Source organism: Ptychodera flava, chromosome 4 (assembly GCF_041260155.1).
Source record: "Ptychodera flava strain L36383 chromosome 4, AS_Pfla_20210202, whole genome shotgun sequence".
NCBI lineage: Eukaryota > Metazoa > Hemichordata > Enteropneusta > Ptychoderidae > Ptychodera > Ptychodera flava.
This window is the reverse complement of record NC_091931.1, coordinates 31,611,690-31,638,393: the sequence shown is the minus strand read 5'-3', so window position 1 is coordinate 31,638,393 and position 26,704 is coordinate 31,611,690. Positions and strand designations below refer to the sequence as shown.

The 26,704-nt window shown below is 38.6% G+C and overlaps 1 protein-coding gene across 1 annotated transcript; it reads left to right on the top strand.

Moving 5' to 3' along the window:
- The first annotated feature begins 510 nt into the window (after positions 1-510).
- LOC139131491 (blood vessel epicardial substance-like) lies at positions 511-26,704 on the top strand. The gene is made up of 4 exons (XM_070697564.1): positions 511-1,306; positions 20,414-20,522; positions 24,743-25,031; positions 25,500-26,704. The coding sequence occupies exons 1-4, from the start codon at positions 720-722 to the stop codon at positions 25,568-25,570; spliced, it is 1,056 nt and encodes a 351-aa protein (XP_070553665.1). The 5' UTR covers positions 511-719; the 3' UTR covers positions 25,571-26,704.

Genomic DNA, 26,704 nt, shown 5'->3' with positions numbered 1-26,704 from the left:
GCACGAACTTGAGTTTGCACTGCAATGTCGTCAATTTTGACATCACGTGAGTGCACTTTCTTGGTCACGACAATATTTTTAGTTGTCACGGTATAGAAGCAGAATTGAATGAAATAGCGGAAGAGAGATAGCCTAAAGCAATGCAAAGATTCCTTGTTATTTCCTTATTCGAACTCTGCAGCTGGAATCAAAGATAGCGGAGCTCTTGTAGAACTCAATCTCTGCTTCAGGGTACAATCTGTGTATTTGCAAGCTGCGATGCCTATTCAGCCTCTGAGGCGCTTTACATGCTATTCCATGGCTCAATTCTTCGCATAAAGATAGGCTTTTTACTTGGTGCCGTATTGTTGTCTTGAGCAATGGATTTTTTTACAAAGCTGTTCTTATTTATTATTTGCCTTGGTGCGATAAATTAAAGAAAGACGCCCACAATGTAAACAATTTTACTCGAAATAATTATAATTTTTTTGGCGCCAAAAATATGGCAGACGATAAGACGGAACTTTCGCCATTTAAAGTTGTAAGCGATTGGGAAACGGAAGTATAGTACCTGTGCGTGCAATCAGAATTATAGGGATCATTGATGAGAAAACACGTTTGTTAAGTAACCTGGTCTTGTTAAAACTTAAGACGTCTGTTTCTACGTCGGTAAGAAATGAACCTCATTTCCTCGACATTTTGCATTTTCCCGATTAGATATTAACGTGGGCGTTCTCAAAATGGCGATGCATACGGAGTTGATGTCGACCGCAGTTACAGTCTACAATCTGACGTCGGGGACAGTCCTCCAAATGGAATTGTTGCCCGACAGTGAAAGAAAGGCTGCAGCCGAACAAAATGGGTCTGACACTGATTCCTTTGGAGTGTTGTGTTCTGAATGGTTGGTTCCTCAACACGCGCTGTTTCAAGTCGGATATCTCTGCTCGACTATCGCTTTCTTGACCCCGAAGACCTTCGCTCAGCATGCTCTACTTCTCAGGTGCGTTCTGATTTCGGCGTATTTGTTCCTGTTTGTCTGGGCTGCCACTATCTCCTGCATGCCCGATTGCTTCGGCTGGAACTTCGCTTTCTTCGCCGTGAACATCGGCCAGATTGTCCGAATATTCTACCAGATCTGGCCGACTCAGCTGTGCTCAGAACTTGAGGACGTGTACGCTTGCCTCTTTCAGCCTTTCAAAGTGACCAGACAGCAGTTCAAGAATTTGTGCAAATTCTCGACCATTTGTAGCCTTAGAGAAGGCGAATTTTACGCTATAGAAGATGTGACTGTCGGTGATGACCGCCTGTCAATCTTGTTGTCCGGCAGGTTAGTTGTATATAATTATTTTATACATGCAAATGCACTCATACCTGTAGGTTGAAAAGACTGCGGAAGAAGGTTTAGTTATTTCTTGACTCGGTGTTATCAGCAAACCCGCCATTCTACACTCGAATACACAGTCTTTCTCAAAACATACTTGGCGTTGCTGTTCTCCTACTCACGATTTATTTACATGGGCAGGAATGAATGTGGAACATGAAAATAGGGTAGATTTTTATTCCGTCAACGAAAGCTGTTATCGAAAACACTTCAATAAAAGTCACCCACGCATGGTTTTGCAATATATTGGTAATGCTAGTGTATAGATCAATAGGGTGTATAATTCAGAAAGGTGACAGGATGAAATCTGTGACTTCATTTCTTTGAGAAAGTATTTCAGCTATGCATTGATTTCTTCCTGCCCATGTGAATGAATTGTGAGTAGAAGTGAGTAGAAGTGTCGATGCATATATATATATATAATATATATATATATATATATATATATATATATATATATATATATATATATATATATATATATATATATATATATATATATATATAAACAGATGTCCTTCAGGAAAATTAAAGTGCTCGATGCTTAAAGCAGAGCGTTATAAATAATTACTTCAAGCAAAAAGTAATACTATCTGTTACTTAAATTTCATGCATCTATCAATCATCAGACTATACATGCATGAAACTTAAGTTTTAGATATTATTACTTTGTACTTGAAGAAATTTGTATATATATATATATATATTATATATATATATATTTATTATATATATATATATTTATTATATATATATATATATATATATATATATATATATATATATATATATATAAAACACTAGATAGAAGTTTGAAGTCCACAGAGCTTTGCATTTATCTATAGAGGCATCCAATTTTTCAATTTAATTCAAGAATCTGTTAACCTAATTGAGAATAATTCTCTTTTAACAACATCTCATGGAAAATATGATTTAGATTATGCTTTCTACACTTGGTTCCACCGACTCCATAGTTAGTTTAAAAACAAATTTTGAAGTAACTTTCTAAAATTGTCGTTAAAAAACTTGGCGACTGAAGTTGTACATAGCATTCTCCGACCATAGGTTTCTCGTAAAATGTATTTGAGTCTGTCTGCTGTAATATCGGAGGCCAAGATTTGGCTTGTTTTGCTAAAGCGAACTTATTGAAAACTTTCTAACAGCTTAGATATCTGTAAATTTAACGACGACATTTTGCGCGTTTTGGGGATCGAACCACACATACCATATGCCACACTTATTTCGAATCAACTGACATCTCGGTTGGCAATTCATCCTATACAGGACTGTGGATGCTCAAAGGTTTACTTATCGTTGCAACTGCTTCTTCTCTCATGCGTAAAGCAGATTGAATACGTTGGCAGTGCATACTGCAGTGCCAGAGGTGGGCATGCGCGTGTACGAATCCGTGCCTGCCTGTTGATTGTAACGACTTAACATAGGTCTTTCCACAAACGATTTCCAATGATACATGAAGACTATAGAAATATATGGCATCGTCGGTTCAAATCCCACCAGCAAGATGAAAACTCTAGGAAGTCCTAATAGCGCACGATAGATGTCAGTTGACTTCCAGCACAATACACAATGTAAGCTGGTGAACATAACGTTTGATATTTGAACGGTGATATACAAGACGTACACGTGATCACTGTCACGGCATATTGGGGTAAACGTTCAAGTTCTCTGTATGCAAATTTGCAAATTTATGCTAATCACCTGATTTCCTGGCTTTTCTTTTCTCCCAATTTTAAGATTTCAAAACAACTTAATTCCCCTCTAGCGGGGTCAAATTTTTTGAAATGTTCACATTCTGTTCTTTAAATACTATATAATGAAACGGTTATTTTGTTTGGCGATAAAGTTCTTACATTTTGAACGAGCATTTTAATTTTGCGTATCATGATTTTAATCACTTTTTTGAGTGTCAGACTTTCAAACCATGCCATTTTAAAATGAGGATAGGAAATGCAAAATAAAATACTCATTTTTTCTACAGATAGTCTTGTTTCATATGAAATATTAAATTTCAGAAAATAGTATCAACGTTTATACTTAGGTTAATTTTTATGATTAATACCAAAATTGAAGCTTTCTACCCTAAACATGCACATTCTACGTCTTTCGAGTAAACTATTGCTATCATTCTAAACTTTAGATTCTCTGCTTTTTAAAAAGATATAGCATGAGGGGGGGTATGTCATTTTTGATGATGTTGGTTATACGTGCAACGCCACCTTAATATTGTGTTAGGTTGGCCAAGATGGAGCATGATTGTATGTTCGCTCACAAATATCAACCAATCTGTAAATGTTTCCTAAGCTTGTTTTAATAAAGTATTTGACCGCTGTTCTTGGCCACACCAAGATTTCAATATGTTTCTCTAAAATCTAAATAATTTGCGAATGGTTTCAGTTTTTCCATCAAGCAGTGGCCACTTTAATGTTCAGCTCCTTTCTTCATGGCTCCTACATTTATATCCTGTCACTCTGACTCTGACAATAATAGTTATGCTGAAATAAGTTTAATGGAAGTTCGCTATAGTGTCTCTCACGCTGTTAAGCACTATTATGTGGCAATTCACTATTAACATGTTTGGGACATTTTGCTCCTACCTTTGAACGGTTTGTGGAGTCATTTTAGTAAGGTTAGTTGCACGGGTATTAATCCTAAATAGTAAAGCGGCTATCATCTGAGGAAAACCTCTCTCTACGATTTTTAAAATATGATTTGCTTCAAATCAGGCTTAGATGAGACTTCATACTGACCTACTTTCCGCTACACACACGGCAGCCGTCAGTCATCCATCATTGTATTAGCAACGAGGAATATATGGCATTTGGACACCTATTCTAATGTACGCCTCTTTCGAACTGCCCAATGGCCATTCACATTGCCTTTAACCTTTGTGAATGCGTAGGTCCATTTCTAATAACTCTAGAAACCAAAGTGATTTTCTTAGTACTGTGTAAATTAAAACCCATTCTCAGTTGCTCCGGTGGACCCTATAAATAATTAAAGAAAGGACCCTTCAGTTTGTTTCGATTTCCGTTAATCCACTGTATCCGATATAAATCGTACGCTCTGTATGACATTTTCTCGTCGGATAATATAGTGAACGTAGTGCACGAGACTCAATCATAATTTTACTCTCATTGGCGATGCGTTGTAACTCTTGCATACATAAATAACCTCATTAATAAATGCACTTGATATAAATGAAGACTATTAGCATGAAATTAACTTGTGTCCATTTTGCTCGTAACCGTTAAATTTAACTTTCGTCTTCAACGTGTGATTTTACTTTGGTACATTCGAACTCCATTCAGACTTGCCCTTCGCCGGTCCGCGGTTTATCCAATGCAACAGACTAGGCCACGTTAGCAAGTGCTCGACTGGCGCATGGTATTCCTTGTAAAGACTATATGTGATTTCGTTTTCTGGTCGATTAAACTGAGACGCTACAGCTCTGGCTCGCTCGAGGTTCTCGTTTGCCGTTCGTAGTTCGAGCTCGTCGAAAATAGGTCTGCACGATAAGGTACTGCTTTTAATAGTTTTTGAAGATCGGGTAAACGCAGGCATTCTAGCACAGGAATCTCAAAGGAATTATTTCTTCGTTATTGGGTCACACATTTTCATCAACAAATAATGTGCTCATCAGAAAAGATGTTGACCAACTATGGCATCTATCTCCAAACAGAGAGGTGAGATTAGTGAAGAAAGTCGAATGGTGAATGACTTTGTTATTCAGCTTGTTTTATTGCAGAATTTGCTTCAGCATTCTGTGGTATCAAATTACAGTATACGAAATATTTGGAATTCAGATTTTGATTGCCCATAATATGTCATAAGCGTGTAGGAAGACTAAACGACATTGCATTTACGACGGTTTTATGTCATTTCCATGTTACAGACTTTTGCGTGTTTTGACCACCCAAGTAGGTGACAGCGACTCAGATATCCCATTACTCCTTCTAATTTTTTTAAATAAATATATATTTTACTTTACGGGGCTATTCTTACACACTCACAAACTAGCCTTCACCTTAGTGCAACGTGATCTCGGATGTTTCTAACTGACTTTACTTTACAGACATAAGTTATTATATCTTAAAACACGAATGATGGCATTTACTTTCAAATACAGCCATACAAGAGAATGCTTTTAGTGAGCTGATATTGGTGTATCCGGATCACTGTGGTTAAATTACTGTACAGCAATTCTTCACCGTTAGGTAAAGAAGACTTTAAGAAATGCTTCTGCTATATGCTGTATAAAAATAACGATGCACATATGGTGTCTCCTACGATAATGGACGATAAAATCGCAAGAAAAAATTCTTTCAGCTGGCTTGGGAATGAACCATGGCGTTAAGAACTCCTATTGTTCAAATGAAAGTGGTTGGCCCCAAATATGCAAATGACGTCGAAAAAGTGAAAATGCTGAAACGCCTAGCTACCGGTCAGATTCCTCTGATTTTTAACCTGTTGTTACGTTTAACAGTGTTATAGTAATCTTAATAGTTATGTAGGAATATCTTCAATTTGTATATTTTTGAATTTGCTTCCTCTTTTCTCAGTTCTCAATAATTTTTCTTTCAGAAATTGTTGGCTGTCATTTTATACTTTAAATGGTTAAATCTTATTTCATACCTGGATGCTATTTTGCTCACTTTTTCTTTTTGTATCGTTACCTCGTGCTAACTCACTTTTATTCTTCTTGCTTTGTGACCTTGATAATCTTAGTAACACAACTACTGTGCAATGAACGCATGAGTACGCGTTACATCGCTTTCGTTGTGCATTTAATTGATATTTTCAGGCCAGCGAGGAAAAAACATTCATCGAAAAAACAGCCTATCACGATTCGTATAATCTCTTTCCGTTCAAAATCATTAATACGTCAATTTACAATCGTCAGCTTATAATATCCTGGTAAATAAAAACATTGATGAAGATGTTTGGGAGGAAAGTATATATAGCGCTTTTAGATAATTCATTACATGGGACATCACGTGGCCAGCGAGGCATTGCAAGACCTAACCTCTGACACCGAGATTACTTTTTCAGTTTAAATTTAAAAACGCTGCGACGGCTGTCTGAATTTGAGGACGTGACTTCAGAATTGCGATAACCCCTGAGTTGTACATCGTCAAAAGCATTCACGGCAGTACTTTTGGTCAGCCGTAATTGACCTGTGTGCCCTAAGTTGATACAGAAAATTAAATTTACAGAGACTTCCTCGCCTCAACAAGACTTGCATTCATCAGAGCAGGACACCGTCGCCAGCATGTCCCGTATAGACGACTACACATATATTCATTAGAAGTATATCAATCATGTCAATAACAAAAAATGTGTATATGACGTTGTTTTATGCCAAATATTTCAAATATTTAATCACGGGAAAGACTATTATTTAATCCACGGCCTAGTGACACGTTGCCGATAACTTTTCGTATTTTATGCGTTCATCTTTGATTTATTGCTTAATGTTCACGTGATGTAAATCTGCTGTCGTAGTGTCGTGTTAAAAGCAATATTTAAGCAATAGCGGTAGAAAGCTTGCATATTTGTGTCCACGACTTCGCAATTGCCGTAGTACGGCCAAGATAAATAAAAAGTTTGTTTCTCATCCTAGATATATTGCAAAAATGATGCGGTAACGCTGGGGGGGTTTTTTCTCAATTTTTTTATTCTTTAACCAACAAGAACGCGCAAAAACATGAAAACAACATAGGAATGCACGCAGATAGAAATGCACGGCAGTAGTTTTGTATAGCAACAGTTCTGCGGTTTGACTTTTGGTGCAGCAATGCACAGTTTTGTCACCTTAATATAACAGTGACATATGTGTACAGTTCTGCAGATGTTAGTGTCAGTTATTTTGTTAACAGTTCTGCTTTACACAGCACTGTGTTATGACTATCGCATATTTTTGCGTTTACTTATGTTTTTTTTCATTTTATTTCCTCTTGAGCGGAGAATAAAGACTGACGCGGCAAGTATGAATTGACGCGCGCGAGGACGAGAAACAAACTTTTTATTTTTCTTGGCCTAAAGCTCCTCATTTTATGTAATATCGTACAAGCAGCCTGAGGAAATCTCAAATGCTGAAGACTAAGATAATCCGTTTCCCTCCAAATTATAGGGAGGTTATTTCGTACTGTGTGACATGTAACATAGACGCCACCCTATGTAGATTGATAATGTGAAAACGACTTTCGAAAATAAAGACGGAATATTCGCTACATTTTCTGTTTGAATTCAAAACAACTTGACATGACGTTGTTAGCAACGGACCCAGTCTTCCCTGTTGTCTATGAAAGCCATCGTCACTGACACATGGCAACTTGGTTTTGGATCACGTGCTCTTCAAGCGCGATAACCTTCAAGTACGACATCATCGAAAGCAGTCGCCAGGTCTATTTCATCGCTACTGTGTGATAATTGACATGTGTCTGAGCAGGTTCCTTGTCAAGTGTTTCGGTTGGACAACTGTCAGATCACCGTCGGGATCCGATCACTCTAATCAATATTCAAAGTGCAGAAGAAAACAGAAATCGGGCAGAAAGTAACAAAATCAACAACTATGAATAATTTGTCGACGAACGCGGCAAGGCATGCTTGTGGTCGATCTTTCGAGTTAATTCCGGAATCGATACAGGTACATCGCGGATAAGTAGAAATTTTATCATAGCTGAATCTACATGTGATGGATGAATAAATCGGTGAGATAATTACAACTAACCATTTTCTTCTTTCTTCGGTCCGTAGTTAGTGCTTTTATGTCTATATCGTTTCGGCAACCTGAATTATAAGTAGGATAGAAGGATGGTCAGCCGACCATCTAATATATATACAATTATATTAATAGGTCAGCCGGCCATTAGATGTATGTAAAATTATATACATATATACTTTTCATTCACCACTGTATTTCACATAAAAAATTCGTATGGTGAGTCATTTCAAATTTACCCTTCTCTGGCTTTGCATCATTCATATGATTGATCCTCATTACCAATAACTGATTTCTAAGTTGGTGACTTGTGTGCGAGACCCTGTAGAATCCCGCGGAATCCTTAGGCTGAAAGGTTAGGTGATGAGCTTAGTCGTTTACTCACCATCCAAGCACAACAGAATGAAAAGCCACATGTAAGCGTCAGGACCGCCCACATTATACCGACTGATCCATTAGCTCAGTTGGTAGAGCATCCGTAATGTATACGGGGGTGTGGGTTCAAGTCCCGCATGGGTCACTTTTCATTCATTCATATGTATGTGTGTATGTGTGTATGTACGTATGTATATATGTATGTATGATTGATGTATGTATTTATGTAAGCTTATGTATGTATATATGTATGTATGTTTGATGTATGTAAGCTTATGTATGTATATACACGTACATATCACACATTGAATTATTCACTTTTTCATTCACTCATATATATGTGTATATATATATATATATATATATATATATATATATATATATATATATATATATATATATATATATATATGATAATAATATGTATGTTACTTAAATTTCGTGCATCCTGCAATCTTGTCCGAAGATTGGAGGTTGCATGAAACATAGTAACAGATATTAATACTTTGTACTTAAAGTAATTTGTGATATACTGTATTTATATGTATATATGTGTGTGTATATATATATATATATATATATATATATATATATATATATATATATATATATATATATATAAAATGATCTACTTTATGGACTTTATATACATGTACATAGAATATTGTATGTCTATATAACAAATATTTATGTATTCATGCATGTAGTATCTGTATGTATGCGTGTATGTATGTATCGTGTATGTACGTATGTATATATACGTATGTATGTTTGATGTATGTATGTTAGCTTATGTATGTATATGTGTATGTATATACACGTACATATCACACATTGAATTATTCACCTTTGTCTGAATGTACATTTGTATAGTTATCTAACCCTCTATCTGTCTACACCCTATGTGGATCTATGTCTCACATGTCAATATCAATATTCAAACAATGAATAAGAACAGATAAACTACCAACAAATATTTAGTCTTGCGCGTTAATTCATAGCTGGGTGAACACAAAGCTCGTTATCCTGCAATTCAACTGTCAAATTGCTATACACATTTCGAATTCAGATTCAGTGTAAGCTTATTAAGTTTGCCTTCGAATTGATTGCCATATAAGTGAATTATTTAATGTTGTGTGTCATCCAGTTGATTGCGAGACAAGTGAAACATCTATTACAATTCTGTCGTTGATTTTGGCCATGAGGTTCAAAATCAAGAAGAAACGACGCAATGAAAAACTATCGGGTTGAAAGATTTCACTGCCCCAAATTGGGCAGAAAGTAGTTGTACTTCAAAAGTGTCAGTGCTGGATATAGCATAGCTTGTATAAGAGTCTTTCTTGTTATTTTCGAATTTGATGCTGACGATGTAAAGCACCGAAAAGAAATTTGCCTCTTTTCAGGAATCAATTTATTTCGACTTGGTCCTACTTTAAATCAGGGATGTTGTTGTTTTTTTTGTTTCTTATTATCATTCTGAATTAGTGAACGTACACGCGTGGACGATTTTAACTTCAACGAAAGAAAGACAAAACTTAATACGGACAACGTCGCTGAGTTCCGCTGTTTTGGGTTTACGGCTAGTACTGTAATTGAGTTTGACGCGCTCAGACCATACAATATGACGTTCGAATGCGTCGATTTTGTGCCAACCGATAGCGTTACGATAAAGCTTTCAACTGGAGTTCTGAGTTGTTTCCGGACAGCGTGCGTCAATGTCTCCGAGCATGAAAACCTCGCAATCACTCTCACGCGAACCAGACCGGGCCAGAGGCAATAGAACGGAATGACGTTATCGTAACACTTTCCCAGGCAAAATAAAAACCGAATCCACTTTATACTATAATGAATTGATGCAATGCTTTCATTGTGGCTTCAACAACTTTCAATGATACGCTGTTTGGATGCAAATACAACAAGATTGTTTGTCGACAGAGACGGAAAGTGCGGAATTCCATCAAATATATAACACTTTTCATCGGTACATCATCTGACTGTTGTTAGCGGCACATCTTACATGTAATTGAATTGTGGTCTCCAAAGAGCTTCGCTTCAAGCCATTGAAACAATACACGCCCAAGAACTGTCAATACGGTCGACTTGACTTGCGTGCCTACCTGACGTGAATGCCAGCTCATTGAATTATGCATCACCTGGGAATTCTGATCCCTCGCTGAAGCACGTAATTAACGTTTCTAGTGTTATTAGTTGCCGGTAGTTGGGAAGCGGACTCTTGTTTATTATACTTCTGCAGAGCTGATGTATGGTACTGCGTTCAGCTGTGACTCTGAAAATAACTGATGAGTTCACGATTTGCATCAGTGGATTTCAATCACCGTATTTATATTGTAGGCGCGAACTATGTTTCAATATCAATTGACGACATAAATACTGCACCTTGTACAGATGCAAGTACTGCAGCGGAGCGATGTGGCATGACCGGACTATTCAGCGTCCTTCTTTGACCGCCATTTTAGTTGCATTTGACTTCACAGACTCGATTGCTTTCAGGCGCTCTCCAAAGAACAATATTTACTGGAATGAACGTCTCCCTATAACAGCTTGCTTTACGATGACACAGACCAAGAGAAGGAAACAGACTGCTATTGGCGACTCATAGGCTCAAGCGAAACAAATGTATGCTGTTACCCGAGTTTGGCTAGTCAATATGTGTTTTACAAAAAATCTCATCTATTTTTACCACTGAAAAATTGAGAAATTCCTCTGCTATTATACTTTGTCTTGGTTGCAGACGATACCGCAATCTTCGTTTACGTTTTCCAGAGTGTGCGCATGCGTGAAATACTCAAACAGTATTTTTACAAAGCCTCGCGAACGTACCATTTTTCCCCAAGCCTTTGCATAGTACACATCACAAACTTTTGGAAAGATTATTTCCAAATTAGAGTAATTCGGGGTGCGGGATAGCACAGGGTATAGTTTCTACTCTCCATCCAGCTCCCAGGGCAACATCGTTTGTTCAACGTTGTGTGCGTTCAGTCAATGGCTGCGAACAACGCCGTCGGATAGGGAGGCAGCTACACGGCTTATATTAGGGATGAAATAAGGTGCTGAATTGTTCATCACCCGTAAAAATGTTATCGTGACTATAGAGTACTCGTAAATATATCCAGAGCAAAATGGTTGCAGTGTTCAATCATTCCTTGCCTCCAAAAACAACAGCATCTCATGATTACGTTCAGAGAGATCTAGTTTTAAAGTCATTACAGAGCCCGGAAATCACATCGTCCTATAAGCTTAATGCGTAAGCAGATAGCAGCGCTCGAGGGTTAAAATTGTTTTACGTGAAGATGGCGTCATCCAGATAGAATTTCCATTAATAAGTAATTAAGCAAGGTTGAACAATACCGTTCCTCGAATCATCTCTTTTAGAGCAATGCAATGGAATGGATGAGCTAGATTTGCTAGAATCAGTACATATGATCATTCTATGACATTTGTTGCCCAGCCAATCTCTGTGTGATAACTTGAAATGAAAAAATGAACGTAACCAGACACTGCGAAATATTGCAACTGACAGCCTTTGCAGCTCATTTCTTGGCACTTTACACAAAAAATTATTAATCATAGGCGAAATTAGGAGAGGTAAGGGATGGACCATTAGACAATGCAATTGTGAAATTTTTTTTTTACTATTGTAAATTTCTAAAATTTTTTTCCAATTGAGATTAGCTGTGCAAATTTTTTTTCAGAGTAAATTTTCAGATTTATAATTTTTTTAGTTCGTCGCTGTCTGAAGATAAAGAGGGCAAAGATGTGGTGCAAAGCACCACAAGCGGCCGCACAAGCGGTCACGGGGGAAGGTCAGGAGGGGAGTGTCCCCCTCCTGCTGTTGGAGCTTTTGAAAAGTAGAGATTAAAATGGTGTTATTTGATGGCACTTGTGCAGTATTTTTGCGGGGGGGGGAGGTCAGGAGGGGGTGTCCCCCTCCTGCCGTTGGAGCTTTTGAAAAGTAGAGATTAAAATGGTGTTATTTGATGGCACGTGTGGAGTATTTTTGCGGGGGGAGGTCAGGAGGGGCCGTTGGAGCCTTTGAAAAATAGAGATTAAAATGGTGTTATTTGGTGGCACTTGGGGAGCATTTTTTTCTGATTATACATCTTCCTCTGAAACATGGTCTTCTTGCTCCTCAGTAGCTTCCTATAGTTTTGAAAATTGACTATTTTGGTTTCCTGGCTTCCCTTTCTACTGCTTGGTGAAATGCCTACATTCACCCAACCAAACATCATGCATATCTCATGATTTACAATTGATTTTGACAAGCTGAGAAGCTGTTTGCAAATTACAGTGAAATTTGCATATTTTTTTTAGAGCAATTGTTGCCCTTTTTTGATCAAAACATCTATTTCTCTGTAGCAGCATGTCCAAATTGATTGGATGTGTATAGATGTGGTGAAATTTCAATATTTGTCTTTTTAGGGCAATTGATGCCACTCATGGTCAAAAAATCTGTATTCTCTGAAAGGGCTTGTCCAATTTCTTTGAAATTTGCTACATAAGTCCCTTAAGATTTGTTTAAATCATGCTCTTTTTTGTGGTGGAAAAATTCTTCAGATAATTGTCGTTCAGTATTTGCTACACATTAACGTTTATTCATGCAGATTTATTCAGTATTTGCTATCGAGAAACTTTCAAAGTTCAACCCTTTTGAGTGTTTTTGTGTTGGGATTTGTTGGATAGATGGCATTCTACGTAGTGTATTGTTGAATGTTAAAAAATGTGTTGCTCTTGTTTTTTGAGGCTTTTTTTGAGAAAAAAGAATTGAAAATGCCTTTTTAAAAGCAAAATAATAAATAATGAATTGATATGTTGTTTTATCATTATTGACGTGTTTCTACTTGTTCACCCATTCTTGTATTCATCATTGCAATGAAATGCTGTTAAAAAAATGAGTGGCCTGAGTGGCCTGCCATCTGTTCACCTTGATCTTAAAAGGCAAATATAACTCTGTCTTGACAACGATACGATAGTTTCAATGTTTTACCTTGTGTACCTGTTTGGTTTGTACGCAGGAAACAAGTAGAAAACAGGCTCTATAATTTTATAATTTTCAAGTGATCAGAATACAAAAGTCCTGAAAAGATAAGATAATCACAACTTCCAGTATAAGGGATACAGTCACTCTAAATGTATAAACTAAAATTAAAAATGTGCCTGGAGGATATACTAAAAAATACAGAAAATTGCTTCCTGTCGGTAAAATCTATAAAAAAATTCAAGATTTGAAAGACTTTTGCAGATTTTTTTTTTACGCATTTGTCTTCTTATTTATTTTTTTTTACTTTGCAAACGAGTTTGAAGATTTTTTTCCCCTAACTTTCTGCTCTGAAATTTTTCTTTTTCTGTTTTTGACCACCCCCTTCCCAAGATCTAATGGTCCGTCCCTAAGTAAAAATTACTGTAGTTAGCTCAAGTGTTCACACACGTGAGCTGTTGTCATACCGATGTATGTCTCTCTATCTGCCTCTGTCAGTCTGTCATTCTGTCTGTCTGTCTGTCTGTCTGTCTGTCTGTCTGTCTGTCTGTATGTATGTATGTATGTATGTATGTATGTATGTATGTATGTATGTATGTATGTATGTATGTATGTATGTATGTCTGTCTGTCTGTCTGTCTGTCTGTCTGTCTGTCTGTCTGTGTGCGTGCGTGCGTGCGTGCGTGCGTGCGTGCGTGCGTGCGTGCGTATGTATGTATGTATGTATGTATGTATGTATGTATGTATGTATGTATGCGTTTACCCTCCGATCATATCGCGAACAGGACGCTTATGTATGTATGTATGTATGTATGTATGTATGTCTGTATGTCTGTATGTATGTATGTATGTATGTATGTATGTATGTATGTATGTATGTATGTATGTATGTATGTATGTATGTATGTATGTATGTATGTATGTATGTATGTGTCTGTGTCTCTGTTGGCGCGGTATTTCAAGAACGGCTTCCCGGATCGAAATCAAATCTAATACATCTAATTCTGTCTGGGAACTGCATTTTGATGAGTGTGACTTGCACAACTAATATAGTTTGTATAATTATTTGTTGAGAAATGACATATTATGAGATATCTTATGAATCTTCCCACAGATATTAACCAAGGAATCATATTGCATCTTTCAAGGTCATGTAGACGTTTTGCGACAATTACTAATACGCATATGAACTTTTGTAATTACGTATCCGGATTGACTCGACCAAAGTTGATGAAACTTGCTGTTCACATTGAAAATAAACCTAAATGAAAGTGATTTAGCATTTTTACATCAGCTAATTACTACTTTGCATACATATTTGACGAGCTTTACCGATTAGGGACATAAGACTGTAAGGCCTTGACGACAGTTGACGAAATTTGCTGTATATGTTGAAGATTTAGAATGACCTTCACCGATTAGTGAAGTTAAACAGGAAGGACTTTGCCGAAAGTTGAGGAAACTTACGAGACACTGTAGTTGTAGTTGCGTTAAACATTTTGCATTTTCATGTCAGCTAATCGGTAATTTGAATTTTAATGAGCATTTCAAATAATGTATATTAAGCTGGAAGGACTTGACCAAAGCTGACGGACGTTACTAGATATATTGAAAATACAAGAGTGAAATAGCAATGAAAGACACTTTGCATTTCCATGTCAGCTAATTTATACTAGTAATTTGCATATTTAATGAGCTTTCACAGTTTTCATATACAGTTTGCATATAAACCTTGACGGACTTGACCAAGGCAATTGCACTTGCTACACAAAGTGATGATACATTAGTATCAGTGAAAGAAATTTCATATTTTCATTTCCGTTAATTACTTGTTTTTATACTTTGCGCTTTTTTCAATTGAAGCCATACACGTTAAATATTACTCGTGATGTTGATCACAACAATTTCAATGAAGTTACAACTGTAACTGAAACACAGGAGCACGTTCAGTTCATATGTGGTTTTACGATCTCAGCTGTACGTTTCACAGTTGAGTGTCCGTTTCTGGCCAGATTAAGTAAAGAGCAAGAAAGCGTTCAGGATCCCCAAACTAAATCGTCGTAGCCAGGCAAGAATGTCATACAATTGCTAAGCTCTAGAATCTGCATGCGTCCACGGAATGATCGTGTATATCTACGGGGAGCAGTCCAAGAAGGGATTTCGCTGAAAGCGCGGTGTCAAAATAAATAATCCCCGAAGACCTTTTAACATTCAGAACGCCACTTCGCAGCACTTTCCACGCACTCATTCTTCATTACCTGGACAGCTCCTCTTCAAGCTTCTTTCGGTAAGCCTCCGAGGACAAGGATCTTAAATTTTCATCATTTATTTTCCCGGATCACGGTCAGTGTAAAGGAAATAGCGCGCGAAGTTTATGTGTTTTTCGTACATCCGAAAGAGCAAATGTCATTTTCGATACGCAGGCCCATTTGCTATGCTAACCTAATTCAGCGGGTTTAATATGACTGTACAGCGACTTTCGGTGTCGATGATACTCTCTCTATGAAGGAAAACTTTAAAATTAAACATTTGACCTTTCACTGATGTCAGGTGCGAGCGCTCCGTCACCCACATCGAACTCTGACAATTTAATGTAGATATTACAGACGAGAAATGTGACGACCTGCAACTGATGCAATTATGCTGTAGGTCCCGTCAAGTCGCGATGAATGGAAAATGTGATGTATGTTAAATCGATGACAAGTAGAAATATAGAATAATTAGAACTCAACCTTGTCATTTTAATTTGCGAAACGTTCAGTACGATCTGAACTTTTTCCAGTACTGTACATAAAAATTCATGACCCATCGCTACGATATCAGAAATTCATGACTTTTTCACTTTAGTTATCTCCAGTAGCCACCTTTACGGCAATGCTATCTCGCATTGTGTGACGGTAAATTATTTATTATCGCAAACGCTTTGGTTCAGAAAATTCAAAACATTCTCTTTCATAAATCAAGAAAATAAACCAGGAGTCGCGATACGCAATTTTAGATTGAGGAAGCACGTTATACCCAAAATTGGTTGAAGTTTGATTTAAAGGAAAAGGGCTTAGCAGAGTTTCCTCGAGTTCCTAATATATTAACTGAAAAGTAATATGGTGTATCGTTTACCTAAGCTTTAGCCTAGTAGCTTGTCAAGCTACGGTATATATTTCATGTCTGCCAACCGCCTCGAAAATGAATTACTTGAATTTTGGCTCAAATTTTCCTCAAACAAACGTTCAAACACTCGCTTTCAAAATTACGAATAAAAATAGGGGTCATCTCGCAAATTTTGGTACCAGAGAACAAATTACCCAATATTTACAGATATTTGAAATTCAAAAGGGCCGCCGTCTGTGTGTTATCTCGATGGGAGAAAATGACATTCCTGATTTTCACAAAACTAAACAGGTGAAAACTTTATTTACTCAAAGCCTCCACAAGAGGTAGGTCAAAAGAATATCCTAAAACTCTGAGAGTCATTATTATAAGTCTAATTGTCCCGGGGCACATTTTACTTTTAAAGCTGAGGTCTGCCGATATAGTAAGCTTGCAGAGGTTTAGGGAAACATGTTTGCTAAGTCTTATATCCTTGCTGATGGCGTTGGCGTAGGTCACATACACATAGATACATAGATACATAGATACAGACATAGATACAGATATAGATACAAAGATACATAGATACATACATACATACATACATACATACATACATACATACATACATACATACATACATACATACATACATACATACATACATACATACATACATACATACATACATACATACATACATACATACATACATACATACATACATACATACATACATACATGCACGGTAATTTGTAACTTTTTTCAGACAAGTGGAATTAATTATTCATTCTCAGCAACACATACTTGAGTTTGAAAGAGATAACATTTCCTCGATGAACATCAATTTTACATTGAGCTTGAATAAATGAAATGTGCTTCGTCACAGGATGGAATTAGACGATCAGAGGTCAGGTCGAGTGCAAGCGTGAAAGTGAATATGAAAACAAATAAGCTAACCATCTTCTCAAAAAAAAGCCAAATGATGTAAAATCCGAGAAATGTGTTGACCTTTGAAGATAATTTACAGTTAGTATGATTGTGGTCTGGTATTGTTTTGGTTTGCTAACACCTACTCGTCCGTTCAAACATTCATTTATCGAAGTCTGAGGGGCAGCGCATTCGTTCCAACTCGCGCGATTGATATTTCTTGTCTATTGCTGGGCGAGTTGTATCGCTCCAGGAGAGTACTGCAACGTGTGACGCAAACGGGAACCTTACAACTGTCCGCCACTGTGCCGTTGCTCTGTGAGGGTTCCGGGATGACATACTCATCCAACGTGAATCGTGCAGAAATCGTTGTTACATGTAAATACAACCATGCGTACTCCGTTAATGGTGACTGTCGACAACGGGTGGTGACTCCTCAATCGTAGACCACGATAGGGAGCTGCAAAATGCCTATAGCTAAATGTCAATTCCTCGCTTGAAAACCAAAATGGAACTCTTCATTCGTGTAACAATGATTCACGGTGTTCGCAACATATCGTATAGTCGACAGTTCTACTGTTAACGACATTTAAATTTAAACTCAAATCAAACTTTTCGACTTTACTTCTTAAAAAATATATTTTACGTATAACAGAGGAAAAAGAAGTCTCGACTTAATTCACCGGACTTGTCGGGAGTTTTTTGTTTCGTTTTGTTTGTTTGTTTGTTTTTGTTTTAGGGATGTTTTCCTCTTTAAACTTTTGTTTAGCAGCAAAGTTACTAACAGCAATCTTCATCGGGGCTGAAAGAGAAGAAAATGTAAATAACTACAAATCGCAAAATGCGTATATGAATAAAGAGTAATTGCTGGGAAATGTTTCTTCTGATATAGTCTTTTAAGTTATATTTGAAGTATGTGGATTAGTTCTTCGTTTGATTTCTGTTTTGGTCAAGCATTCCACACTTTAAACCCAATGAAGTGTATCAATATCAGTGACTTCTATTGTTTCTCCAGTGAGGCAAGTTTCAGTAAATGTAGCCCGCGAGAAAGTAATTCACCTGATTGTGCTACTTTTGGTCAAATTGACAGAAGACTTTATCTTTCTCCTGCCTATGGCGTATTCTACAGACAGGCAGACAGGCAGGCAGACAGACAGACAGACAGAGACAGATAGGAAATCAAAACAGGCAAACAGACGCCGACGGAAAAATAGACAAACGAACAGTCAGACAGAGAGAGACAGGGAGTCAGATGGACGATAAGACATACTTCACATTCATATTGAGCGCTTGTGAAGTGCAGTCTGCGTGTTAGCTGTGGGTCCATAGCTGTGGTGTTTTCAGACGGGATTCCTGCCTTTTACGGGCCGGTTTTGACTTTTCCGATTTTTAACCCCGCCACCACAGCTATGGGATATTCCATAGACTAGCGTCCAAATCCGCCGCAAGCACCCTTTGCGCAAGTTTGCTCGACGATATTTCGAAAAATTTTCCATCCAAATTACAAATTGCCAACACTCATCGACAGCTTGGTTATTAGGGACTCACCAGACCAGAAATCCGCTCAAAATTCACTGAAATATCGCCTTTTTTCTAAGTTTGCGCGACATGACTACACGTAGACCGCCATTTTGCTGGCGTAAAACTGTTGGTCGAGGATCCCTGAAGTACGTAGGGCCGTGACCTCTCAACTTCTAAACACAAACTGAGAGATTCATCGTGTGATATCGATGACCATCGTTCGTCTTATGGACATTCCCAGTCTCACAAAACTGAAACCAAACTTTTACTTGGGGGAAAAAAGTTCAGTCCTAGGATCTATAATTATTCGTGGCGCGCCGCGCGGATGCTGGCCGTAAGTTAGTTTGTGTTCAGAAGTTGAGAGGTCACGGCCCTACGTCACTGTAGTGACGTACTGCAGGGATCCTCGACCAACAGTTTAACGCTAGCAAAATGGCGGTCTACGTGTAGTCATGTCGCGCAAACTTAGAAAAAAAGGCGATATTTCAGTGAATTTTGAGCGGATTTCTGGTCTGGTGAGTCCCTAATAACCAAGCTGTCGATGAGTGTTGGCAATTTGTAATTTGGATGGAAAATTTTCGAAATATCGTCGAGCAAACTTGCGCAAAGGGTGCTTGCGGCGGATTTGGACGCTAGTCTATGGAATATCCCATAGCTGTGGTGGCGGGTTAAAAATCGGAAAAGTCAAAACCGGCCCGTAAAAGGCAGGAATCCCGTCTGAAAACACCACAGCTATGGACCCACAGCTATCTGCGTCTTGGTTTCGATTGTCGTAATACTAGTTTCTGTGCTGCGGAAATAGCGAACCTAGCCCAGGCCTTTGAAAGGTCATGACGGCGTTCTTTCATCCGATGTAGATTACAGCAGATCAAGTCTAGAAAGCATCTAATGATGGGGATGCGCACCCTGAATGACGAACAGTCGCCGTAATTGGACACTTCGTCATCCAAGGAATTGATTGCATATTGTGAGAAGCGTCATAGCCATGGATATCTCGGCGGGGCTAATCATTGTCACACACAAGCCGGCATGAACGCTAGGTGAAATTGTCTGACTCGGCAAGTAACGTCGTGTTCAGTTCATTTTAATAGAGGGACTGTGTTCAGTTCATTTTAATTTGAGGCCTCGTTCCTCGCCTGCCTTAACTCGGCCATTTATCGCTAAGCCCAAGATTAAGGCACAATTGTCCGCCGAAACGTAATGACTTATCGACTCACACCGACTCACCAATCACTGTATAGAAAAGAGTCCAAATTCTCGATTTCCTCGAGCACTTCGATTAGGTAGACACAACAGGCTAAACGTGCAGTGCATTCTGAGTCAAGGAATTAAAAAGGCGAAGCAATGAGAAGAAAAGTTTTATTCTTGAGTTTACCCGGCTTTCCTATTATCTCTCTCGCAGGGCTGTCACCAGTTGTGAGGGCGTGTACCTCCATCATGTCCACGCCAACGACTTTTTGGACTCGCCCGAATGGATTTCCATCACCCAGGGCTCAAAGGACGCATTCCTGGTAATGATAACTTTTTTCCTCACATTTTTGACAGTGTACATAGGTAGGAGGTCCCGTGCCTGCTGACTCCCCCATGAGTCAACCCGGCCAGAGACCATAGAATTTTGTCAGTGTCTGCGTGTCTGATCTGATTGGCTGTCAGGCTCGCACTATAGTTAATGTTATACCGATGTCTGTCTGTCTAAATTGTATATGCAGTCGCTTTTTTATTATGATGAAGTGAGGAACATGCCTTTCTGGCCATTCAGTGCACACAGACCAAATGAAGATTTCTGTGAGAAAAAGAAGAAAATGATAAAGTGTTTCTACATAATATTATCATGTTTCCCTAAGAAATACTTTTTTTCAATATATTTTGGCATATCCTTGATATTTGCTCAATTTGACAACGCGTGGCCGGTAGATTTTCTCTTGCCTAATACAAATATATTTTGTTGTAAGAGCTTCATCATGCGAAGTACAAATTTTCGGACAAATTTTGTGGTATTTTATTAGGCTTACTGCAGCTTGAGGTCGCCTGTCTTTGCATGTTACTTTACAGTGACTGTTTCAGCCATGGCATTGGTGGTTACAGGGTACCCATTTCGCCATTTCTGTAATTTCCGAAAGTCTGGTAAAAAGTTTCAGACAAGTATCTATTTATGTATATAAACGATGGAGCCGTCATTAGGAAATCAGTCATATTGATTGTGAGATAGACAACTTGAAATGTTTGGCTTCCTTCTTTCTATACGCGTGCTTGACTGTCTGTTCGTGTGTCCAGTCCGTCGATTGGTTTGATGTACCAAGAACATGTACGGGCTAATGAATTGAGATAAAACAAAATCAGCGGGCAAATGCTTTTAGCGAGAAGTGATTAGATTTTTCGGTAATGAAATTACTGAGGACTATTTTTGATAATATTTATAGCCCGCGGGAGCACCAGAACAGATCATTTCCATCGTACAGTGAGGGGCACATGATGTATCCTGTAACATATGGAACATGATGCAGTTACAGAATTTCTTTTTATAATACGATCCTGATCGACCTACAGCGCTTACAGGCAAGCCTTGCCACTTTGATGCGTGGTATGCTTTTTTTTTTTACACACACTAAACGTTTTCATATCATTAACAGGAAGGAACCTAATGACTGGATTGTTTGTACAGGATAAATAACAGAAAACTGACACCGAAATATATCTGACATGAAAGCCTTGAGACAGATTACTATCACCAGTCTAGGGTGCAAATTAATGTCTTTACGACCAGATAGCTATTGACTCACACACATCCAATTAAAGTCAGGAACACTATTACAAACAATCCAGTCATTAGGTTCCTTCCTATTAATAATATGAAAACGTTTAGTGTGTGTAAAAAAATGTGCATACCAGGCATCGAAGTGGCAAGGCTTGCCTGTAAGCACTGTAAGGAGGCTACTATGTCAAAAGCCATTACTCAGATATGTCAAGATTGATTCCATTCAAAGTTGGCACAGGGACGATATACAATTACATATATAATTTTATGCACGTCAAATTGTTTTGGATACGATCCAGTATGGCTGCAAGAGGGAACGTTTCCTTTTCATTTGACTGAGACGGTTTCATCGAAGCTTGAAAAACAAAGATATATGCAATACATTCCCATTTGGCTACCCGATGACCAGGTTACATGTATTTCTTTTTCACATCTAATAGAAAAACATAGTTCTTTCAGTTAAAGGGAGAAGGTCGTGCGGCTGTGCATATATGACCCATACGACGGTTCTGTTGCTATGCACAACATACCGTGTATCACAACATTCTTTGTGCATATCTAAAACTTAAAATAGCGAATGTACCGATACTGGTGACCGCGACTGGTACAGCTATATATAAACGAAGGGACGAAATCATGATTTATTTGGCAAAGTCTTGCAGTAATTGGAAAGCTACAAAACTGGTGAACAATGAAAATGCATAAAATGCTGAAATTTGCTTCACATTCTTTGAACATTAATCTCCAATTTCTGGAAAGAGGCAGCGTTTATCAACAAGAACTTAGTCACGCAGACGAAACGAGCCCTCCCTTCAAATGTGCGAAAGACGCATGTTCTCCGTCAAACACGAGAACACATTCTGTTCACATCAGGTTCATTACGCTGCTATTGACTCTTAATCAAGGTAGTATGCGCGCCTCGAAAGTGAAAGACTTAAACTTTTGCTAAGACTTTCCTAGATGAAACTTTCAACTATTCTCTTACCAAATCAACAATAAAAATCGGGGTCATAGTGCAAAGTTTGGAACTAGAGAAACAAATTGCGCTACATTTTGCGATATTTGAAATTCAAAATGGCCGCCATCCCTTCGTTAACTCTATGGGGAAAAATAAATTTCGCTTTTTCCAAAAGCTGAGACGGTGAAAGATTTTCTTTCTCCAAGAGCTTTAAAATGAGCCCCCACAAGTGGTTGATCAGAAAAGAATTGTAGAAATTTGAGAGTCCGACTATCTGTCCCCCGAGGCGCGTTCTACCTTAAGTCCGAAAGATTACCTCGACGGAAGAGAGTTATAACAAGGGCTCTACTCCCTGCAAGACTCAACAAATGTTAGAAATGAAAGCCGACATACGTTCGCTTACAAAAATTTCCATACAAAAGGGACAAAACATGACGAATGCGTGAGAAATAATTCCATGTTCTGTCACATTTAGATTTAACAAACCCCTTCCTTATATAGAAGAGGTGCGTGACATCTATGCCAGACTCAGAATTGACTCCATCAGGAGTAATTCTCCCATCCTAGATATTCCGTTGTAGAACTAGCCGGGTACAACAGTAGCTATATCATTTTTGTTTCGCTAATGTTACCTATATCCCTGCAGCATGCATTTTTTTTCTTACAAAAGTGCCACCTCCACGTAATGTACCTGGGGATTTAATCCGACACGCACATCTTGCACGATCAACATTGCTTAATCATGGTTTATGAGGGGTACTTCAAGATATAGACAGAAACTACAAGCAGTCACTTTACTGCCTAACATTACCATGAACGTGACATGTAAACCTATTCAATCACGTAAGCGGACCAGTGACTGAGGCGGTCGCCCGTGGTGTGTAAAGCAAATGAAAGACGAGTACCTAAGAGACTCTTGTGACACAATTATCAATCATGGTGAATAACTACTCAAGATACGCTCGTTTTCGACAAATGCATCTGAAGCTAGTACCCACAGTGTGGGCGTTTAAGCGCTACACTGAAAAACTTCAGCCAATCAGCGAAAACATGCCTGCAGTAACAACGCCTCATGTAATGGTCTGCTACGGTGAATTTGTCTGAACGAAAATTTCATCGAAATTTTATTGAAACCCAGTGAAAGGTTGGTGGCAAGAAGTTCAAACAACTTCCTTATTAAACCAGTAAAGTAGGAATACGTAAAAACGAGCCATTTATTTTTTTTCTATTTCTTAAAAGTCAGTTAAACTGATCGAAACTTCAAAACGACGATACACGCCTCGAGTCTCGCTGGCAGACAGCAGGCAAAGAAAACGATGACAGAATATCTGTCACAGGAACGAAATGAGTAACCATGGTGACATTACCGAACACAATCATGGGTGTTGTTGTGATATAGCAACGTGCAAGTCCCTACGTTCATTGTCATTATCTGTATTACACTCGTTACAGTGTGTGTCAGTATTCGTTGACGTCACCTTTTATTTCAGGAAGGTATTTGAGGGCATGAATTTTAAAACCGCCACTCTGTCCCAACTTCCTCGTTCTGGATTTGCCACAGTAGCTTTATAGTTTCTCTAGAGTGAGAACATGAAATTCGTATTTTTTGAAACTCTGTAAATCGGTACTCCCTACGTACACATCCCCTTGTGCCGAACGATATGACGGTGATAATTCGGTTAATATTGCCACAGTATAATTAGAATAATGTTTGAAAAGACTAACACGGTCAGATTGATGTCGTTCGGTAATGTCACCATGGTTACGGCGAGATCATACAGGAATTTTAGAGGGTGCTTTGTGTTACATGGTATTCCGAATAATGTATTCTGCCGCCTTGATTGACATGAAAGTCAGGCTAAGAGTTCGGGTAAGGCTAGAGACAAACGCAATGAACATTCACTGAGCATACTGATCAATTTGTATCTGTGCTCATCTTTAGAGGGCAAAGATCGCGACACCGCACAATTTAATATTCTACGGAGTATCAAAATATCGTTCCCTTTCTTTCCTTAAAGGTTTCTGTGCGTGCGTTGAGTAACTGCCGCTACATATCATGGCCTCGGCAAAAACTTGTATCATACCTCAGCAACGAGCCTTTCCTGGCGGCCGTGCTGGATGTCGTGCTCGGGAAGGACGTGGCATCCAAAATGCAGGTCGTCAAGGAACACGTGCTGCTGCAGGGCTGGCACCAGCAGGATATCGGTGACAGTAGGGAGAAGTTGCACTCTGGCGGTTACCATAGCATCACGTCGGAGCTGTCAATCATCGAGGAGGCCATTACTCTGCTTCCTGGGGGCAAATCAGGTGTGCTGCTTTTTTGTGCATGTGTTACTCTTTGATCTTGCTCCTAACCTTTCCCCGTGTTAATTATAAATAAGAGGTGTACGCATTTAAACGACAATTCACTACTTCCCAACATTCTACATTGCCGTTCAAAGTTGATTTAATCTTTTAATATTTAATAAGATTTTACAATATTTACAACCAAAATTTGGAAGTTGTAATTGACATGATTTACATCTTTGAGCGACAGCCATCTACACTACAAATGTTTCACCATGATCCATGACTTCTCGTTGAGGGCGTAATCATCGTTTATCTGAATACCCTCGCGTGATTCACCTGGGCGTCAACCAGCAGGTGTTTGTGAAGTGGTGGCCGTCTCTGAACGTTCCAACCGATTTGTCAACATTTAACCCCTCCCCACCCCACTGATAACTAATCAAACGTTTGTAAGTGATCCTTAAACCCATTCTTTTCATTATTTTGTAGCCCATGGACAAACGGAAAGCTACCCAGGTCGACGGGAATCAGGTTCCGTATCTTTCGAGACTAACCTATGACTAGGACACTGCTGACACGTTCGGAGTTCGGATACGAAGATCGCGATGGGCAACATTGAAGATGACAAACTACCGTCATCGCAGGTGACATCCGGTCACCAGGAGCCGTTTACTGAAACTCTTTATTTTTGCTAAAGAATCTCTCAGATAAAAATAGTTTCACCACTTCAATGAATATTACTTGGAGAATTGATGAGTCACTGTGACAATTCGATTTTGATTCAGTTATCCCATTCTGAGTTTCCAGAGATGGATTTACGATTAAATGATGATCTTTCACCAAGAATCAATTCGCAAAAGTTAGTAAGAGAGGGATCTTAGTCATCATCGGACTCCAGCTACACATTGGAATAATAGCTTCTTTACACTTTGCGAAGGGAGGATTTCGTTTCGAATACGCGGTATCTAAACGCCCTGCCAATTTTGATAATATACTCAGGGTCCGAGTTCTTATGACCGTGATATTTGGTCCAAGGAAATTAGAACATTTCTTCTTCAAAAGAGGAACGTTCCAACTCACCGGTTTACACTCGCTTCTCTGCCTCGATATTGAGACCGGTACCATCGCATATCAACCGCAACTGACCCTGATGACAGATGTGCGTCCGAATATCGGGATTTGAACTTTATGCAGACTCATCGCGCGCGACTTCAACTGGATCAGACCACGCCGAGTAGATGAAACAGATGAAATCGAGTTTTTCGTTCGCGAGTATCCCATGGGCTGATAAATCATCAAGTTACGGTGTAAACTCTCTCTTTTCTGCGCACTCTGGACAAAGATTTGACTGACACTTCGATGATATCATGATATTCGGTGCGGAACGTTGAAACGTTTCTCAGCATTAGGGAAACACGAGCGGACGGACGAATCTTAACATCTGAGTTGAAATGCCATCGTTGTTTGCGTTATATGAAAGACTATCAGCTGAAGCTAGACATTTCTAGCGTGTTTAAGTATCTTCATAGAAACTTCCTACAGATCGTAGCGTCACTCGCCTTTACCATTTTCCCATTAACTGATAAGAGATCTCATCTCCGTCTATTCAAGACATCCGATGAAGACTCAAACAAAGTCACTTACCCGATCCAGTAATTATCATGATTATCAAAATAAAATAATTTGAAATACGC